This window comes from Argentina silus (genome assembly GCF_951799395.1).
Source record: "Argentina silus genome assembly, chromosome: 6".
Classification (NCBI taxonomy): domain Eukaryota; kingdom Metazoa; phylum Chordata; class Actinopteri; order Argentiniformes; family Argentinidae; genus Argentina; species Argentina silus.
The window spans coordinates 5,222,769-5,245,268 of record NC_139660.1 but is presented as its reverse complement, the minus strand read 5'-3'; the positions used below and the strand labels follow the sequence as shown (position 1 = coordinate 5,245,268).

The following is a 22,500-nucleotide window of genomic DNA, read 5'->3' as shown; positions in this document are numbered from 1 at the left end:
GCTTTACAGCTCCCGGTATTTAAATGTTTAATTGTGCAGTGTCGTCCCGGGGCGCGTGGGGGCTGCGGCCCAGGTGAGCGGGGGGCCATGCGTGCGTGGAATGGAATGGAGAGGTAAGGAGAGGAGAGAGTCTGTCAGGGTCTCACATCTGACCTGTCATAACCCCCTCCACCTCCACCCCGGCCCTTATGCACACACACACACACACACACACACACACACATACACACACACACACACACACACACACGCAATCTCACACTGACACTCTCTCTGGCAATCTCAGCCTCACATATACAGTACACAGTCACGCACACATGTAGGCATATATAGGCGATAGATTAGCTCATGGATAGATGGACACACACACTCTCACGCAAGCAGGCAAACACACACTGACACACACACACACACACACACACACACACACACACACACACACACACACACACACACACACACGCAATCTCACACTGACACTCTCTCTGGCAATCTCAGCCTCACTCAGATTTTGATTCTCTCTGTCTCTCCCACACACTCAGAGACACACACCCTCAAACATGGAAACGCAAATGTATTCAGCTCAAGCCCTCCGAGCTGGAAAATAAGATCAGTCAGTGAGCCTTTGACCCTTGCTCATGGCTGTATGAGCATTTGACAGAGAGATGGAGAGAGAGGAGTGTATGTGTGTGTGTGTGTGTGTGTGTGTGTGTGTGTGTGTGTGTGTGTGTGTGTGTGTGTGTGTGTGTGCGCACACCCTGAGAGGAGCCTATCACTATGCTTGGGGGATCTGCTGTTGATCTATTAAGAAACTGCTGCTGTTAGTTATAGCGTTTACGTTCCGTGCACTCCAACACCCCGGCCAGGCTCTCGGCTGGAAATTATTCATAGCCATCTCTTTACCTAGGCATCTATGCCCTTGGTATATAGCCTGTATGTGCTGCATCCATTCTTTAGTGGATACCTTAGTTTATATTCACTCTAAGAAATGACTCCTCTATATTCTCCCTGCACATAAGACCTGGCCATAGGGTTACAGTAACAGTAGCATTACATGCAATAGTTATCAAACGCAGGCTGAGGGTGTGGATGCACTGTGGGCTTATCCTGTAAGATTGCTACCCTAAATGGCCCTTTCCCTTCCTACGTCCAGCGGTACTTATGGAGATGTAGCAGTGTAACGATTGGCCTGCCCTCCGAATGGCCCTGATATGACTGAGGCCTAATGGAGGGGTGTTCATCCTGGCGGTGAGACAGAGACAGAGAGTGGTGACTGGCCCCTGACCAACCCCACCAAGCCCAACCTCAACCCCAACCCCAAGCCAAAGCCCGACACACAAAGGATATGAGATGCTGATCAGATTTCTATAATCAATTTAGCCAACCAGGAGGGTATAAATCCTATCCGTTCACTCCTCGCAGGCTTTTCCCTTCTCCCTCTCCCTCCCTCCCCTCTCTCTCTCTCTCTCTCTCTCTTTCTCTCTGTCTCTGTCTCTTCCTCTCCCTCCCCTGCCCGTCCCGTCCTCCCTATCTGCCCCCCTGCTTATACGCCGATGAATAATTCACCAGGCGGTGTGGTGAAAGGTGGAGTAAACAAGTCTATTGCCTAATATCCCGGGAGGCCGGGAAAGAGAGAAGAGTGAGGGGAAGAGAGGCAGAGAGATATGGAGGGATGGAGGGAGGAAGAGAAAGAGGGAGGGGAGAGAGGTAGAGAGATATGGAGTGATGGAGGGAGAGAGAGAGGGAGGGGAGAGAGGTAGAGAGATATGGAGTGATGGAGGGAGAGAGAGAGGGACGGGAGAGAGGTAGAGAGATATGGAGTGATGGAGGGAGAGAGAGAGGGAGGGTGGGAGGGAGGGAGGGATGTATGGAAGAAGGGAGGGGAGGGAGGGAGGGAGGGATGGAGGGAGGGAGGAAGGGGGAGCCAGGTTCCTGTAGGCCTACCATAAAACCCACAGAAGGCCAGCACCAGACTATCCTTTACACTTACATTGACCTCAAGGTTGCACCAAAACTAATGACACAGCCAGTTACTCCTACGCTCTCTCTTTACACACGCTGGCCGGCCACAGTAAATAATAAAATCACACGGTGTGACGCTACACCTGGAAGAGAGACAGGGTTCAGGGTCCTTCCTCTCTGCCTCTGCAGCGGTGGGAGTTTCTCAAACATAACAGGCGATAAAAGCAGAGGGTACTTCAAACTACTGAATAATATGTGCCGTACAGAATCTAAGTCCACAATTCAGGTTCAGAGTGTTGCAGAGTAAATAGCTTGTGTTTTTGTGCCTGGAGTTATCGAGGGGTCCTATCTATCCATGAGCCACATAGAAATACAAACAACAACCACTACTTTACTGCCAGTCCTCATAGGAAATCCAACAGGAGTAATTTGCTGATATCTGTATTCATGTAAGGGTCGAACGCAACCACCCAGCTAATTGTATCTAATTACCATTTCAAACGTTATTCTCCAGTGACTGAATTATGATAGTTCGCTGGTTATTATTTCAATGTTTGTATCTAGAAATGAGACAAGTGTACAGTATCAGTACCAACAAAAACAGAAGGCTTATGGTTGTACCTGTTTACTTTGAAGCTGGGATATTTATGAGAACAGTTGCACTTTGAGTGAGTCAATAAATACCTTGAGTTGAAAGACAGTTCAACCCTTTGCAAGCTCTTGATCAGTAGTCGAAAACTCAGAAAGTTGCTTGTTTCGGGGTGTAAATACGTGCCGGGCATGTTGTGCGTGTTGGTTGTGGGTACGTGTTGTGCATGTTTGTGTGTGTGTGTGTGTGTGTGTGTGTGTGTGTGTGTGTGTGTGTGTGTGTGTGTGTGTGTGTGTTGTGTAGGACGTAGGCAGGAGTTGTACTCACTGGCATGGTCTGGCTGCCATGAAGGGCACTGATTGCAGACTGGGCCTCAGCGTGTGTGGAGAACTTTACAAAGGCACAGCCTAGAAGAAAGAAAGGCACACACACACACACACACACACACACACACACACACACACACACACACACACACACACCCACACACACACACACACACACACACACACAGAGGCAGGGCGCCTTTATTAAACACTGTGAAGAGAAGCGCGTCAAAACATTGTAGCAAGGCACAGAGAGGCCCATAGCACAGCAGATTTCTCCCTCCAGGCTGCCGGAGCCGCAGGCTCTGGTACAGACTGCACTGGTGAAGCAGAAAAGCATGCTATTTAGCACCACATGCCTGTCTATGGATATAGAATTCAAACCCGGTTGTAATTCTGATTGTTTTAAGTCATTACGCATATTTTTCTACATTTTTCCTTGAAAGAAGCCCACCATCTGAGGGGGTAATGAGTCTAAATGGACTACGTGGACTAGATGGACTAAATGGACTTTAGAATTCATAATTAAACATGTACATATCGGGCTCCATCAGCGGTGCGCACTACTAAAACCGTGTGCTCAGACCGTTCTGGTTATTTAGTGTCATCACAAAGGGAGTCTGCTCCGACCAACACAAACTCAGCACCAGTATAGGCCAGGCAGCCAATGGGAGTGTCAGTGGACTTGTGACATTAAATGACCAATGTTGCATACATCGATCGCCTCCTCTCTCTGTCCCAATTATTAATTAAATAATGGATTTGATAGGGTATAAAATAAAATAGGATAATATCTTAAACATTGTATATTGTAGATTATAGGAAGATATGCATACTTCATAGAAAATATGTTGGGAGAGCCTTTACGCACAAACTAAAAAGATTAAATTATATAATTAAATGCATGTAGGCATTTAATTATATAATTATAATTAAATACCTAAAAGACACACACCCTCAAACATGGAACAAAAAAAGACTACACTAAAGTGGCAGGTAATTATGTGTATGATTGGGGGATGCGAGAGATAAAGGAGAATTGCTTATTTATTTTGCCGATGCAAATGACAAGAAACATGAGAAAAGTCTCGACAGGTTCATTAAACCTTTATAAACCCTTTATAAACCCTTTATAAACAATGCATTAACCATATTAATAATCATTTTTAATCTTTTTTTTTTTTTTAGGGCATCCGTTCAACAATGAATCAAGTTTGTATGGCCTTAGCGGTCATGTCAACTAAAACAGCGGCCTTTAACGGAAGCAAATTGGAGCCCAAAGTATGAGGGTTTGTTGACAGACATGTATTTGTCGACAAGTCATTTGTAAATCCATTAGGAGATGTAAACAGGTGTGTCATCTGAGGCTACGAGGCTGATGTTGTGAGTGATTCAGGGAATAGACAGAACACAAACATAGTTGTATGGAACTTCCTCTCGCTGCCCCCGTCTTTTCGCTGGAAACACTTGGAATTGTTTTGACATGCGTCTTTCCCTCTCTGCCTCTGTACGAGCGCCGAGTCAGAATGCTACTGCCCGTAACCTCAGACATAATTCCACAACAATCTTCAGAAGCACTGGCTTGGGAATATGGGAATCTGTTTCAGAGACATGGTAAACCACTACTCCCACTGCTCTTTGCTGCACGTCAGATGGCATCGCTGTCTTCCTCTGTCCCAGATGTCTGGATGGCACAGCAAGACCAGACCATAGGCCCTACAGTACATCAGTGAAGACTTACAGTTATTTTATGTAAGTGTTCGCCTTATGGCCCTACAATCGATGGGAGAATACACTGAGAAAATAATATAAACTATGAAAAATAAGTCTGCTTCATTCTTTCTAGTTTCTTAATAGATTTTTCGTAAATCTTTTGTAAATCTCTTAACAAAACATATAAACATATGCCCTTTATGAATATGTGATTTCTTAGTTGAGGAAATGGCAATGTCAGTGACCAAGTTGGTGTCAGTGGGTCATCATTTGGCTCCTACCTTTGCTGTTTCCATCCGGACCTCTTAGGACGGTGCACTCCTCAATGACTCCGTAGGGCTCGAAGAGGCGGTACACGTCCTCCTCAGTCTGTTGTTTGTTCAGCATCCCCACGAACAACTTCCTGTCTTCTGGAACAAAGAACAGGAAGAGGGTTAAATTATAACTCTGACCAACCTGTAAACTCCAAACAAGCCGTTTATGACTAAAAAAAATCTCATTACTGTATTGATGGTCTCTCTGCCCAGGGCTCAGAGGCCAGCACATGAACACAGTCAGGGACTGTATTTGTCTGCCCCAGTTACTGTAGGTCTGGTGAGTTGAGTCACAGTCTATTGTTCCTGAGCCAAGTCTGTTTATTTTAATTTCTAAGATAATTGGTTTCGCTCCCATATTTGGGCGCTGGGTTGGCGAGGCCTGGGGTTGTTTGAGTGAACGGCTGTGCCTCTGCCCTGAGGGAGCGACAAGGGGAAGGCACGGTGAAAAAAAGCGACTGTGGTCCTTCAGACACACCAGGACCTTCAGGCAGGCACAGTCCTACGCCTCCACTCCTGCTGACATACAATGTTCGTGAATACAGGCTGTTTGTTTCTCTCTCTCCCTCTCTCTCTCTCTCTCTCTCTCTCTGTAACCCTCAGACTATAGGCTTAATTGCTGCTGATCCAGTGTTTTCAGTGTACTAGACTACAGAAATATTTCCGAGCTCTTCAATGAACAATGGCACCTTTCAACCGCATGAAGGCTGAAGTGAATAATGCTGACTTCTCAATAGGTACACCATACTATTGAGTCCTGTTAAATGCGGTGGGACTTGCTCTTTACCTTGACCTGACATGCTGTGTTTACTGATGTAGCTAGCGCTACGCGTATGATTAATGCTACGTTCACTGAATCTGAATTCCGCTGGCAGCGAAAACGACTCAAACCTTCGCTCTACAAATGTCTTAAACTTTTTTTTTTTACGAGCGCACCTACGACGAAATAAAGGCACCCGCCCGGGAGAACACAGGAAAACAACAAAAAGAAGAATGCAAGTTGAAAATGCACGAGAAGGAAAGAGAAGGACTGCAGGCTGCTTCAGGGTTCAACATAATTCTCTGCCTGTGGTAATCTGCTGTGTCAGGGTGACCTGGGTAACCGTGACTACTGTGTGTTGTTGCGCTGTGCCCTGACCCAGACCCGCTGATATCCATATTCCTCCGGCTGGGGTCCCCGTTGTGGCAGGGACCCGGCTGGCTCCAGCACTCAGCAGGGCCAATGATGCACCTTTAAAATAATGACGAGTGTCAGAGAGCTGTCTAGGGAAGAGAGGCCCTCCCGCACACGCTTTATTGTTAGTGGCAGGATCAGAGGGTATGTATCAAAATGGAAGCGATGCAATGTGACATCTGTCATGGTGGATTGGAGAGCATTTATCTGCAAAAAAGAAAGCCCTGAACTGGAAAATAAAAGGCCAAGACGGTCCTTCCCTTTTCCTTCGGGGGGGGGGGGGGGGGGGGGGTTATGAATTTGAAGGTGGGTGGGGTGGGTGGAGTGGGGGGATGGTGGTGGGGGGGGGGGAATTGTCTCCTTTGCCTGGTAAGTTCCAGGCCTATAACTCTCGCAGCATGGATTATGGGAATGTGACAAGCTAGGATTAATGTATGCAGCTGACCTATATGAATTTCATATGTGCTGCACTGTGACGCTTTCGCCATGGAGAGACCTCCTATGGCTCGTCTTAAAATACGACATTGGAAGTGTCCCATAGCTGATAGATTGCTCACTGGGAAACCACCCCAGGCTGAATGGAATAATATTTATTGGACTCTGAGCATATCATGAATAGAGCCCTATATATCAGATCCATGTGTAACATTTGGTTTATAGTTTGGTCGAAAAAAGGACCCTTTACAAATTGGAGTCACATTCTCACTGTTAGCCTTGAAATGTGAATGCGTTTCATCAGAAATGGCACTAAAAGATCCTCATCTGGAAATTCAAGTGCACATCAACATGCAGGTAGGTACCGTAGTAGGCACGCCTAATGTGATGGGATGTGAATGACTTATATTTAAAGTGTTTAGTGTTTAGCACAAGTTCCACAGCTCCTGCTGTGAGGGAGAGAGCATTTTCCTCTCCTTAGTGAGAGTGCTTTGAAAACCACCTAACAATGCATGAAAATACACCATTCTTCTTTTTCCAGACCTACTTTATTCCATCCAGGAGTAAAACGGCACCTTGGGACTTCAGGCTGGTGTTCATCTACAACACACAGCCACGAACATTATCCTGTTTATCTACAGTACTGTACAAAGACACTTAGACACACACACGCACACACACGCACGCACGCACGCACACACACACACACACACACACACACAGAGGCATACACACACACACACGCGCACACACACACATACACACACACACACACACACAGAGGCACACACACACACACACACACACACACACACGCGCGCGCGCACGCACAGCCACACACAAACACACACTCATACGTGTGCTGTCACACACTTATAAATTAGTCACTACTTTAGGGAAAGCCCCGATTGATGATAAACTCTCTGAGCTCGCTGTTGTTAAATCATTGAAAAGGGGGGAGTGCTCATGCTGCTATTTAAAAATCTCCACCACTCAATAAGATGCATGTCCCACTGTTAAGGACTTTTTTGAAACTGCAGTTTATCGACTGGTTTTTAATGCAGCTTTGTGGATTAGTGCTGTCTCCCAGCAGGGTGCCAACAACACTCTATTGGTTACTCTATAAAAACGATGTTTGTTGTTTTTACTCTGTGAACTGGTGAACTGACCTTGGATGCAACTGAGACGGTATTCAAAGCGTGTATCTACAGTATACTTTCATCTGCAACCTATACTCACTTTGGATAAAAGCCTCAGCTAAATGGCTCCTAAGGTATACCTAGACGTATAGACTAATACTATACCAACACAGTCTATGGATAAAAGCGTCAGCTAAATGGCTCCTAAGGTATACCTAGACATATAGACTAATACTATACCAACACAGTCCATGGATAAAAGGCTCAGGTAAATGGCTAAGCTATATCTAGACGTATAGACTAATATATACCAACACAGCCCTCATAGACTGTCCTGTTGATGCTTTCAGTTATAAAAAAAAAAAAACTAAAATTCTTCACCTAATACAGTCAGTAAATGGACTACATTTACATTTTTACATTTACATTTATGGCATTTAGCAGACGCGTTTATCCAAAGCCACTTACAACAAATACATTTGTTTAAGTAAGTGAATCATCTATCCATCAGTCATCGTAAGAAAAAGTAATCAATGCTCGGCTTAGTGGACTACAACAACATAGATGTTGCCATTGAGATGCAGCAGATGAGAACAAATGTGACGTGTGTTCCAATGACACATCCTAACCACCCACTACTTCAGTCCTGAAAGTTCTAGCCATCATGTTCAATCTGCCCTGAGTTGATAAGCAGGGGTTTGTTTGGCATAAATACATTGGAAATTAAACCATCAGCATAATGCATAGTGAATGCACTGGCTGGTTAGATATCCTCAAGGTTACTCAGCCTTTCCCAGCTCTCTCTAATCAATAGGGGCTGTTTTAATATGAATTTGAAATCAAACTTGAATTAAGAATTTGGTTTATCTGAAATTATTATTTAATTATTATTATTCAATACCCTTACCGGATTAGTGGTAATTAACATATAATTACACATTTACGTTCAAGTCATTGTTAATGTGGAAAACCATGAATCATAAATCGCCCCCTCATACATTCTTTTTCTCTGTCGGTTTCTTTTGTAATTTAGCATACGGCCTATTCCCATTGAAAGTTTCAAGGTTTTCCTCCTCCATCTTGCATACATTAGCCACTTGCAAGTCCGAGTTCAACATGCTAGTTTGAGACTTATTAAAGTGTGTCTTCTGATTACATTCCTGCAGCTCTTACTGCTTGGGGTTTAGACAGTGAAATGGAGAGGAGGCTTCCTCTGAATATCAATGGGGTGGGTTTCAGGGTTCTGGAGCTGCAGGCTCCTGGAGAAAGAAGCCCTCATGAGTGGGATTGTGAAGGCGCCAGGGCCCATGTGTTGGCTTGCACACCCTCCTGCAGCCCTCGATAAGCCTGGATGGATGAAAGAGGTGTGCCATTGGAGTTTGTAAATCATTGTACTGGGTGGAGAGAGTGAGTGTGGTGAGGAGAGAGAGGGGTGGGGGGGTGCTGGTGGTGGGGGTGCTGGTGGGGGGGTGCTGGTGGGGGGGGGGAGGGTGGGGGGTTAACGAAGGAGAGCAGTACTGAATCCTGGTGGCCTCCTATGCTCTAAAAACACATGTGTGTGTGAATGAGAGAGAGAGAGAGAAAGTGATAGAGAGTGTGTGTGTGTGTGTGTGTGTGTGTGTGTGTGTGTGTGTGTTATAGAGAAAACTCTTGTCAGAGAGAGAGAGAGATGGGTTGCTATGACAACTACTTATACAGCGAGCTGTCAGTCATGTTTCATTGGAGTTTGTAGAGAAGGGGGGGTGGGGGGGGTTGGAGTGGGGTCATTTCTCCATCTGCCTGCTGAGCTCCAGTGTAAATTCGGCTGTCAGCCACATAGATAAGGACAAATTATTAACAATATTAGCCGCCTGATAAAAAGAACAATAATGAATGGATAAATATATTAAACCAAATTAGATACCATCCAGTCAGCTAGAAATGGGGCACTGAGAAACCATCCAGGCTTTTCTCATTTGGAGAGCCAGATAAGAGAGATAGGGAGGGGGGGGGGTTAAGGTAGGCGCCACTGTGTTCTATCACACTTCCCTGTCAACACTAGAGAATCACAACATTTGCCGTTGGAATACTAAACACCACTGCCTTCGCTCCATTATGGTTTTTCAGCGAGGATTCAACCATAAAAAATTAAGTTAAAAAACACACACAGAATAGATTAAATTAATTAACCCTAAGAGATCATAGTGCTTAGCCAGTTGAAATTAATCCAATGTATTATATTTATGAATCTAGAGGCTGTGTTCGAATTAATGAGACAAAGGGGGCTCTCTGAGTGGGTCCTGTCTGTCTATCTGCCTGCCTGCCTGCCTGCCTGCATGTCTGTCTGTGTGTCTGTCTGCCTGCCTGCCTGCCTGCCTAGCTGCCTGCCTGCCTGCCTAGCTGCCTGCCTGTCTGTCTGTCACCCTGCCTGCCTGCCTGTCTGTCTGTCAGCCTGCCTGCCTGCCTGCCTGCCTGCCTGGATGCCTGCCTGCCTGCCTGCCTGTCTGTCTGTCTGTCTGTCTGTCTGTCTGTCTGTCTGTCTGCCTGCCTGCCTACCTGCCTGCCTGCCTGCCTACCTGCCTGTCTGTCTGTCTGTCTGCCTGCCTGCTGCCTGTCTGTCTGTCTGCCTGTCTGTCTGTCTGCCTGTCTGCCTGTCTGCCTGTCTGCCTGCCTGTCTGTCTGCCTGCCTGTCTGTCTGTCTACCTGCCTGCCTGCATGCCTGCCTGCCTTTCTGTCTGTCTGTCTATCTGTGTGTTTGGGTGGTTTTCAGACATACCAGAGGATATTGGGGGTGGGATAGGGGTGGGTTGTGTGTGTGTGTGGAGGGGGGGGGGGGGCTAGCCCAAGCTTGGCATCATTGCTTTGTGAGTGAACACTGCCAGATAAACCCCCCTGAATAATTACTCTCTTTTATGTGCTCTGTGCTCACCACAGAGTGCGGGACGGCCACATATTGTGTCACAGTGCTGGAACCACTTCTGAGAGAACTCCTGTGTAGGTACTGTGGAGATTTTGTCCATAAAGTCTGTCATCAGTTTGTTTATCAGCGCCTCTGTAAATTAGTGTCTGGTTGCAACGTATCCGCTGCAGCCTTTTGATATAGCAACGACTGAACCTTCTCGAGGCACATCCTCTACCCCATACGGTTCACAGTGTACTATACATTACTCCTAATGAGCTTGCTTATTAGCGCTTTTCACACAACTGTGGATGTGTTGCTTGGTTACAGCACAGAAAAGGGAAAAACACAAATAAACCCGTTGCCTTCAGTCCCCATTGTAAAGCAGAGACACAAGGGCCGTTGAATCCCATTCAAATGTGTTCCGCTTTTTAAAGCTGTAGCTGTAGGGACACGCAAATTCCCAGTACTTTACCGCAGTGACGCAAGCTTGATTCCGTGTCACAGTTTCATCATGTTGGTGTCAAGGCTACTCATTGATATGGCCATCAGTGTAAATGCCACAGAGCAGTGCTCGCAGGGTCTTAATAGCAGAGCTGCAGCAGCACATCCTTCACTAAACACTCCTCTGGGATGTATTAGGCCTCAGTGCTTTAACACGCACACAGGCCGCCTTTTACTGGGCAAACTGAAACACACTGGTCCCCAACCACTTTAACGCTAACCCATTTACACCAACAACACACACACACACACACACACACACACACACACACACACACACACACACACACACACAGATAAACACACACACACACACACACACACACACACAGACACATGCACACACACACACACACACACACACACACACACACACACACACACACACACACACACACACAGTACACAAACACGCCAAGAGGCTCTGAAACACTTTCTCCAAACAAACACTTTAGTGAGGGGTCAGCTCAGGCATCACCCCTAGAAAGCATTTTACCACAGTAGCAGCAGATCAGACAGAGTGCACCGATCCACCAATCACACAAGGGAACAGCTCCAAGCAGCCCCTGCATATTTCCACATTCTGCAGTTCGATAACAGATGGGTTTTTCAATAGTGTTCAGATATTCTTTCGGCGCTGATTGGTGGACAAAGCAATATATAAGTGGATGCCAAACAGGAGCTCAATGGGGCAGTGTAAAACAGACAGATATCGAGCGGCCTGGTTGGTAGACAGACTGTGTTGGCCTGTGCACTGTTCTATAGGCTAACGTTGGCCTGTGCACTGTTCTATAGGCTAACGTTGGCCTGTGCACTGTTCTATAGGCTAACGTTGGCCTGTGCACTGTTCTATAGGCTAACGTTGGCCTGTGCACTGTTCTATAGGCTAACGTTGGCCTGTGCACTGTTCTATAGGCTAACGTCGGCCTCACCACTGTTCTATAGGCTAACGTTGGCCTGTGCACTGTTCTATAGGCTAACGTTGGCCTGTGCACTGTTCTATAGGCTAACGTTGGCCTGTGCACTGTTCTATAGGCTAACGTTGGCCTGTGCACTGTTCTATAGGCTAACGTTGGCCTGTGCACTGTTCTATAGGCTAACGTTGGCCTGTGCACTGTTCTATAGGCTAACGTTGGCCTGTGCACTGTTCTATAGGCTAACGTTGGCCTGTGCACTGTTCCATAGGCTAACGTCGGCCTGTGCACTGTTCTATAGGCTAACGTCGGCCTGTGCACTGTTCCATAGGCTAACGTTGGCCTCACCACTGTTCTATAGGCTAACGTTGGCCTCACCACTGTTCTATAGGCTAACGTTGGCCTCACCACTGTCATAGAGTCTAATGTTGTCCTGAGCACTCCACTGATTTTATTTATCAACTGGATCAGATGGCTGTAATATGCTGCTGGGGGATTTCAGCTCCACAGCCCCGCTGCCTGGAAGCCTTGGACATACAATTACTGTCCACTGGCTGCAGCCAGCCCTGAGTGCACCATATAAAACCTCTAGGGTGCTGCTAGTGTTACAGCCAGGCGAACCCATGGCCATGTCCCCCCCCCCCACCTCCCCCCCCCCCCCGCCTCTCCCCGCCCGCCCCCCCTGTCTTCCCCTGGCCGCCCCCCACTGCCTCCCCCTCCCTCACCTCCAACTGCAAGGGGAAAGAATAGAACGAGAAATTGCTTAAAATATTTTATCTCCACCATATACGTCTCAGCAAATTTACACTCAATATGATAACAAACGTGAAATATTACTCACTGCCATGTGTTGGGCTTCGACGTATTACTGTGGCGGCCATAAATCCTCAAACTGCTGCGCAATGTCTCCACGCACCCGTATATAAACATTTACAATATTGCAGTGCTATTTATATTGTCTGCCGTCATAATGCCATTCGAAGGGCATTTTGGCATCAGTTATGATATGGATTTTCTTTTTTTTTCATTCCATTTACTGGCATTTCTATTACAACCTCAGATCCTGAGCACATTTTTCTGTACAGTATCAGGGCTTACCTTTGGCAGTATTTAACACTGCCCCAGCCTGCTTCTTAATTATTTTCTCATCGGTCGACTGACACTGATGCATGAGCGTAATGCTGGGCACCCCCCCTCAACCAGCCCCCTCTCCTCTCCTCACCCACTCCAACCTCCACCCCCCATCTCTCTCTCTCTCTCTCCCTCTCTCTCTCTCTCTCTCTCTCCTTCTCAGTCTCTCAGCCTGCTTCTTCTCCTCCCTCTTTCCTTCTCCTTTTTTCTCTCTTATTATCGCTCTCTTTCTCTTTTTATCTTCTCTCCTTTTTCTTCTAATCTCTCTCTCTCTCTCTCTCTCTCTCTCTCTCTCTCTCTCGCCTCTTACCTTGCGGTGATCTTGGATGGTTAATGAGCTACCTTCATGCAGTGGTTGTTCTCAAGTAATTAACTTTTTTCTTCCCTTCAAAGGACAAAATTGACTACAGCAAGAGACAACAAACTTCATTAGACACCAAACCAAACAGGCCTTCCCCGTGATATCCACCCTGCCAGGACCAACCTCCTACTCTGCTGAGATCCCTGCCTCAGACAACTGCAGCAAACCAAGACATACAGTAGACACTTTGGTATAAAGGCACTATGATCCTACAGAGAGAGAGAGAGACAGAGAGAGAGAGAGAGAGAGAGAGAGAGAGAGAGAGAGAGAGAGAGAGAGAGAGACAGAGAGAGAGAGAGAGAGAGAGAGAGAGAGAGAGAGAGAGTGAGAGAGAGAGAGAGAGAGAGATAGAGAGAGAGAGAGAGAGCAAAACAGAGATATAGAGAGAAGAAGAGAGAGACAGAAATATATAGTGAAAGATAATGAGAAAGATGGGAAGAGACACACAGAGAGAGAGAGAGAGAGAGAGAACTGAAAAGGGAAGAGGCTTAGAAGATAGACAGAGGGGGCCATGATGCCATGCCAGGGTAGAGAAGAGTAAGGATGTACAAGAATACGCTCTATATCTCACTGCGGCTTTGTGTGGGAGACTCCTGAGCTGCCAGATGACTTTGCTGGCATTGAATGAAAGAGGCTTAGAGGCCACCCTGCATGTCAGCCTTCCCCACCCGGAGTGGCAGTGCAGTAGGCGAGGAGGGTTCACCCCGACACTAACCCCCCCAGCCTCCACACACGGAGACCTTGCTGAAGGTGGATTTAGATTTGCCATATACATTATACACGACGTCTCCCTTTTGAATCCTATTCCCTAATCCATATTCATTCCGTAATCTCAGGGCGGGTGCATTAGCAGTGCGTTAGGGCTACCTTTACTCCCCGAAACTGCAGTGTTAACAGTTATAAGTAGAAAAAATGCTGCATAAGGTAAAGCTACAAATACATAAATAAATACATAAGCCTTAAAGCATGTCACCAATATATATCTTTTTTGCGATTCCACATTAACTCAAGCTGATTTAATAGTGTTTTCCTATAGGAGACACAATGTTGGAACTTTTCACCTGGTTGTCATACGGTATGCTTGGTATGCAACTCTTCTATAGTGGTATGTTACTGCAGCAGGGAGAGGCGCCCTGCCTGCCACTCAGTGTGACAGCCAAGCTGTTTCCCTAACAGATATGGACGTTGTAGACTTTAATTAGGCAGAAAGGTCGATCAGCGCCTATTGAATAAACTATGTGCCAGCTAATCGGGCTGAGGTACTCTGTGTTTCAGCAAACTGAATGACTAATAATAAATATATACAGTTGTCAATGGTATAAACAACTTTGTTTCATGTTTCTCGGTTTTCTCACAGTTGAAAACCAATAAGAAACAGTAACCCTCTCAGTACTGCAAACTATCGAGTTGTTGCAACTGAACCAAAGCATCTTCCTTGTACAGAAGTGAAACTGGCAGCTCCACTGGCCCTAACCACTTCCAACCCCCCCCCCCCCCCCCTCTCCATATTAGTCTCTTCCCACTGGGGCCCGGCCTGTTTGGAACTGGCTATTTGCTGCCTTCATCCGGGGGGGCTTTAACAAGTGAGAGGGGAGCACCAAGGGCCCAGCGCTGCAGACCTGCCCTGCCCCTGAGCTCTTATTAAAAATGGATTAGAGGAAGAAGCAAAAGGATGACTAGCACTCACTCTCCCTTCCTCACCTCTCCTCCCCTGCCCTCCCCCCACAGCAGAGGGATGACCAGCACTTCATTCTCCCCTCCTCTCTCCGCTTCTGCACCCCTCTCCCGCTTCCCCCCCCACAACAGAGGGATGACCAGCACTTCACTCTCCACTCCTCTTCCCTCACCCGCCTCCCCCCCCCCCACACACAGCAAAGGGATGGCTAGCACTCACTCTTCCCTTCCTCACCCGGTCCTCTCCCCACCTCCTCCCTACCCTCCTCCTCCTCCCCCACTGTCTTGACAGCCCCATTTGTTTTCATTTTCAAGATGTTGTGCTCGATATCTAATGAAATAACTATCTATATATCGAGCAAAGCATCAAGAGGGAAGGGTGGGATTGCTCATCGGCTGTCAGTTAAGTTTCAGCCTGGCTATTTTACCCCCCTGTATTGGTTTGATTACATTTGGGGGGGTTTGTCATTACATATGTCCTCTCTGCACAGCAGCAATCCTATACAGTAGCACAGCATCTGCTGTCAATAAAACCATTGAAACATACGGCTAAAAGCTGTGTTTATTCTGCACAAGCAGAATACGTAACGAATTTGTCTTCATAAAACATTGCATGATTTTGTAACTGTCAAGTTAATAGCCGTAAAAACAGTGAAGCGCTCACGGTAATTTCCACTTCCAATCCCTCAGTCAACAACTCGAGCCGGATGCTCACTCTAAATTCCTCTTGCGCTGACGAACGATAAGCATTTTAATTCTCTCTGACCTTTCAAATTTGACTGATCTCCCCACCCACTCAGTCAGACGCTGAAGGCCAAAAACAAAATGAGATTGAATTCCAGCTCAAAATAACTTGGATGCTCCCGCTCCACCATTTGGAGGCCAGGGTGCCAGTAGGCCTACAGATAGAATGCATCTTCCATGCGCTCTCTTGGCCCAGGCATACGGGAAGGCCCGGAAGCATGCGTGCATGACACACACGGACCGGCTCCAACTCCAGCTCCAACTCCGGCTCCAAGTACACTGAGCACCAGAGGGCTTTGTGAGTGAGGAGAGAAGTGCCACGTCAGCACGCACCATATGCAACTCTACAGAGAGGATGGAAAAGGCTAAATAGTATGAAAAAGCAACCATGTGATGAAAAATGCATGCAGGGAAGAGGGGGACCGCACCGCAGCCCCAATCCCCTCCTCGCGGTTGTCTAGCAGGAAACTCCCTCCTCACTCCCACGGATCCTCTCCTGCTGTCTCTCCTCCTGCATCGCTGAATGACATTTTCTGACAAGACCCCCCCCCCCCCCCCCCCCCGCTCCTCATCCTCCTCATCCTCCTCATCCTCCTCTTCCTCCCCCCTGCTCTTCTCTTCTCTGCTGTGTGAATCCACCCCTGGATAAAACTTCCTACAGATCCAACACTTCCTCAACTACAGTACTTCCTAATGTTGTAATTAGTGGGGTTTTAATCTAAGACCTCCTGATGAATATGTTAGGGTCTGCCTGATTGAGAACCTGTGGGCAATTTCCATAGTCCAGCGTTAATCAAAGACCAAAGACCCAGTTTTTAATCAAAGACCAAATATTCCGGTCCATTCTCTTTCAGACCTGGTGCTAGCTCCTTAATCATACTGTAAAGATGATGTAATGATAGGGAAACTCTGGCAATTAGACACCTGTGGTAAAGCAGATTAATTGTATGCCCTGACTTTTCTCTCTGTGGCCTCTGCAAACTTTTCAGGTGTTTTAGTACTTGCTGCAAGTGTGAGAAGCAGTGCATTTGACGGACGTCTGAGTTTCCTCTGTCCTGTGTTTTGGTCCAGCCATGTCATGCTGATCCGTCAGAGTTTTCATATTACTGAAAACAACACTCTGTCCTTTTCAATCCACCGCTGTCTGACAACGGTAATCTGGAGGAGAGGACAGTGTTGACAGAACACATTATACAGCTTTCCGGGGGAAAGGTTAGGCATCAACACAGAAATAGGATTTAAAAAATGTAAACCTCTTAGAAGTATGAACTTTTATGAGCACATGCCCAGAAGACTTAACCCTGCCCTTTTTAAATTAATCTATTACAGTTTGTGTATGTGTGTGTGCTTGTGCATACGGTACTGTATATGTGTGTGTGTGTGTGTGTGTGTGTGTGTGTGTGTGTAGGTGTGTAGGTGTGTGTGTGTGTGTGTGTGTGTGTGTGTGTGTGTGTGTGTGTGTGTGTGCCTGTGCGTGTGCGTGTGCGTGCGTGTGTGTGTGCGTGTGTGTGTGCGTGTGCGTGTGTGTGTGTGTGTGTGTGTGTGTGTGTATGCATTAACACACACATATGCTTAGGCAGAGGTAGAAAATACTTTTAATCTTCCTAGAGCTCTGTCAGCGGTTTATCAACCAGACCACCTTTTCTATGGGGTGTGGGCCGTATTGAAATGACTGGCAGAATGCAGAGGTGGGGGCGTCTGTATTTCAAATATCAATTGGTGGTGTCAGCGTGGCTCAGTAATGTGAAGGATTATCTGAAATTAGTTTAGTCAATTCATCATTTCAAAGGGCAGTCGCTCCGTGGCTGATTAGTTATTGTACACACTTGTCAATTAAGGGTCCCTGGAGAGCAGGTGTTGTGGAGACTTCAGCTCTCCATAAAATACATGGAGGGAGAGAGAGAGAAAGAGAGATGGAGAGAGGGAGGGAGAGAGGAGGGGGGGGGGGGGGAAGAAAAAAAGGGAGGGGAGAGGAAGGAGGGAGAGGGAGAGCGAGAGGAAGAGTGGGTTGAGGGAAGGCTGCAGCTCTTTCAGTAAGTGGATGTGTGAAACCGGTCTGCGCTGTGTGTTGACTGTGTGTATATTTAGGCCTGAAGTACAATGTGTGAGGAGTGTGTGACTACACCATGCCTGCCCTAAGGCTTGTTGTGTGGGCACTGTTTGATGTGACATACAGCTAGCAAGTGTGAAGAAAAGAAACATGGCCAGAGCTGTGTGTATGGAAGACAAACAGCATGAGGACCTGTCCCCTTTGTGTGTTTTTCTTCGCCCCCAGCACCTGAGTGCAAGGCAGTGTGTGTGTTACATTTACAATTTAATTCATCGCAGTCTGATATCAAAATCCTCTACGTGTCTTCCTCCTAAACCTAAACCGTATCAAGTAATCATCTCTACTGAATACAATTTCTGTTTACACCCCCGAATCGGTGTTATTGAATAGCCTTATATAAGTCAGAACAGACAGTGTCAGTGCATTGCATTATAAGCCAAACCAACTATTGCTCCAAAGGGGTGGAAGTATTATTTTTTTCTATGCCGTCTGCGTCATGCTGTATTTATGGATGTTTGCAGATTAGAATAATCAATGCATGAGTCCTGGCACAAAGAGGCCAAGTGGAGGCCATCGCATTGACCTCTCTGTGTGGTCCCATTCCCATAGTAACTGTTGCTACGTTACCGGGCCTCTCTCAACAGGCTATAGAAAGAGAATGAAAGCGATAAGAGTGGAATCTTTGTCACGGACCGGCTTTTAGAATGAAATCCAGAGATTACAGAGAATGGAGTGAATATCTATTTCACTTCAAAGCGAAGGTGGTTGTAATAGCAATACCCAGTATTGTGCTACATCGCTGTCACAGCTGGATTCCTGTATGACTTGTTTTGACAAGGTGGGGATGCATATAAATATGGAGCAGATAGTCTTGGGTATAATAAAGATATTGTTTTTCTATCATAAGCGTCTCTCCACTTGTGTTTTGTGTTACTGTAAATGTTGGACATGACATTACAACCCTACAGCTTCTTGAATAATGGTTTTAAATGATGTGAGTCTCAACCTCATTGCTCAACACAACCATAAATGGACATTTTTGTGTCATGACCTCTACAGTTGAATCCCAGTCCTCAATAAAATATAAATGTGACATTCCTAGACTACTTACAATAATTCTGAGACATAATAATGCATATTTCAGACATTCTTCTGGGACTATTTTGTTTAAAGTTTAATCAATGTCACTTTCATTTCTGAAACTTTTTCCATAAAGCAAAATAAGACTGGGCCTGAAAAACACAATAAAAAACAACCCATTTTAGTTTGTTCAGCACTGAACAAGCATTTCTCTGTGCACTGTAATTAATTCATAAAATGCTTTACTGTTTAATCCAGTAACCCCTGGGAGGAGAGGGGGAATGTGCCAGTTTTATCCCCGAATATACAAACAAAACACACTCATATCAGACTGGGCTGAAGTAGGTTTCAAAACATCAGTTTTCTTAAAATACTTTTTTGGAGCGGGATTGTTTGGTGCATGAATTCATGACAAAAAAGGACATGCGTTTTTTTCTAATCTGTTCAAAAGAAGACTTTATTCAGCATTTAGAGTGATTAAATGCTCATGAATATAAAACAATAGTAGAAAATGTAAACAAACATGTAATGTATTTCATCCATCATAAATGGATCATAAGTCTCCATCCTAATATACCATATGCTACGTCACAAAAGCAACACACATCAAACTACCCTAAAAGGTCCAGGAAAGCTCATGTTCATGCCAACAACACAGCTGAGCTGCCCCCCCCCCCCTCACCACCAACACCACACCCCTCCCACCCTTGTGCCCTTTACACACACACTGACACCCCAAATACCCCCCCCCCCCCCCCTCCCTCACCCCTCTTTTACAGTAATACCTCACCCCTTATCCCAGAGGTAAAATATGTCAGCAAGGTATCCGGCAAAATATGACCCAATGTTCTTTCTCTCAGTAAAAGTGCTGGTAACCCCATGAGCGGCGGAGGGGAGGAAGGAGAGGAAGGGGAGGAAGGGGAGAAGGGCCTTTCATAAATGCATAACGATCTGCCCTAAAACCACAGGGGTGAATGTAACCTTTCGCATTGGAGGACGATGTTATTAGAGGAGCCAAAGTCAGAGCAGTCATTTAACTGTGTCCTGACAGTAACTGCTATTCCCATTAGAATCTTTGCTGTCTAGTGAAATGCGGCGGCAAGGGGTGGGCGGGGGGTTGTGTGTGTGTGTGTGTGTGTGTGTGTGTGTATGTGGGGGGGGGTGGGCGGGTGGGGGGGGGGGGGACAAAAAAAAATGCCGCCAGAAAAAGAAATAATAGACCCCAGGTTCCTACAATTTCCAATTCAATTTCCTTCCACTGACCTGCAGTAACTGGAGAAATCAATGCATCCAGGGGTAAAGGATTCTGAATCCTAGGATGACGGCCCCTTTTTTCAAGGCAAAGCCGATCCATCACTGGCAATGTCTGGGGCGACAATCTGGCGTGTCTGATGGTGACACGCACACCCTATTCAGGCGTAAATTAAACCCTTGATCAGTAGTGGTACCTGTGATTAATATAGCAGCATTCCTCTGGAACAGAGCTCTTGAGACAGGAGGACAGGAGGACAGGGAAGAAGGGTGGTGGTAGAAATCGGAGGACAAACTCATTGCAATGCATGGAATGGAATGAGGAATGTTGTTTGATACAATGAGCCCATCCTCCGATTTCTGCCTCCACCAGCCTCCAGTGGTACCCACTCTCCCAGACTCCCAGGCTTAGTTTCAATACCTAAACTAGCTCACCGTACCATCATCATGCACGGCCGACACAGTGCTTCATTCTAAGTGGCGTGCTACTTGTGGGTTATGACAGAGGGAGAGAGATGAATGATGATGGAAGAGAAAAAGAGAGAATGACAACCGTCTCCATGGCAGCCGCTGACAGAGGCCCTGTCCTCTGGCCCTATTACGGCATCACCTCCTGGCCCCCAGCCAATCAGAGAGAGACCTCAGACAATAGCACTTCCTGTTCCTTGAAATAGTGAGGCTGTGTTCTCTTTGTACTGAATGCCATGCAGGAGCAAACATGGCAATGTATTTAACCAAGTATAATGGATAAAAGTACACTTTTTCAAATGAGTGAGAGTTGGGCTTATGTTTTCTGACAGGGGCAATGTTAGCAGACATTGATCCACTGCACCGTTAATTCATTCATGTATTCATCTATCATGCTACCTTCGACATGTTACTTTCATGTGCTGCCCCGGTATGTATCCTTATCACTTCAAACTCACTTCATATGTGGAGATGAAGAGAAAATAACAGGCATGAGATTCACACATATCCTTTGATGTTGATACTCTCACAAACACACACACACACACACACACACACACACACACACACACACACACACACACACACACTCACACACACACACACACTCACACACACACACACACACGCACACACACACACACACACACACACACGCACACACACACACACACACACACACACACTCTATATTCATACACAGTGTGTGTGTTTACACTCTGAGGGCCAACAAATCAATGAGCGACTGGACTGATGGAAATCTAACGACTGCTAATGCTTCAACAGAATACAAACACGCCCGGCGAAGGTTTGGGGGGAAATACCGATAGAAAGCTCCACTCTCTCTCAAAACGTGTTGGTTTGTACACAAGTGGAATATAGATTGCTCCTTCTACTTGTATAATAACACAAACTAATCAACTCTATTGTCATGCAAATAGGAATACATTACAAATTGAATCCAAATGAGTTGATGAAATGTTGTTAGTGTATTAAATACGGTGCTTTACACAAGTAAGTGTTACTGCCCCAAGCTGTGATTGAACGCCTCAATAAAAGGAGGGTATACTTTCTAATTGCAGAAAATGGGCCCAATACCATATAAATGATCTCTGACCTTAGCATGTACATCTATCAAGGGGCCAGAGGGAAGTGGATATAAAACGGCATACGTTTGGAACGCGCCAGCAAAGAGAAGGAGACTGCTGTTGCTTTGCCGCACAGCTCTTAAAGCCGGTACAGTATGTTCCTGTCAAAATATGGATTATGGTCCCTCTCTGCTTTTATCCTCAAACAAGGCTTTCAACCATCTGTTGTCTGAGCTACGGTCAAAGTCAAGGGACCTTTGCTTCCAAAGTGTCTCTGGAAGAAAATGGAGAGAGGGCCGAGGGGAGGGGGGCTGGTGACACGGGTGGTCACAGAACAGAAAAGGCCAAAGAACATTTGAAGCGTGAAAGTCTCAGAATTTACTTTTCCTCCCTTTCCGTCTCTTGAAGAAAAAAGAGAAAGGCGTTCAAGGTTCAGGGCTGGGGATTGTGGAATGTTATTTTTTCTTTTCCATCAACTCCTTTTTCTGAGAGCACACAGAGACTTGAAAAGCATGGTTACAGCATTTTAGTAACCATCCTATTTCAAAATTGAGGTCTTTTCAGATGTGTGTGTCACTCAGCTCCCTGAGACTCTCAGCCACCGTATCCACAGCCTGGATGAGATTGCAAAAACCTCTCCCACTGTCACATCCTCAGTCCCTACACCCAGTGTGCTTATACAGCACCGAGCTTGCAGCTTTCTCT

General features: G+C 46.2%; 1 protein-coding gene across 1 annotated transcript in view; it reads right to left on the bottom strand.

Annotated features, from left to right (window-relative positions):
* The window catches only part of celf5a (cugbp, Elav-like family member 5a), a gene marked incomplete at its 5' end in the record, with an annotated part of 168,024 nt that overhangs the window by 24,207 nt on the left and 121,317 nt on the right, over positions 1-22,500 (bottom strand). The window contains 2 exons of the mRNA XM_083671945.1: positions 2,879-2,958; positions 4,872-5,000. Coding sequence (XP_083528071.1) covers positions 2,879-2,958; positions 4,872-5,000 — 209 coding nt within the window. The remainder of the gene's footprint in view (positions 1-2,878; positions 2,959-4,871; positions 5,001-22,500) is intronic.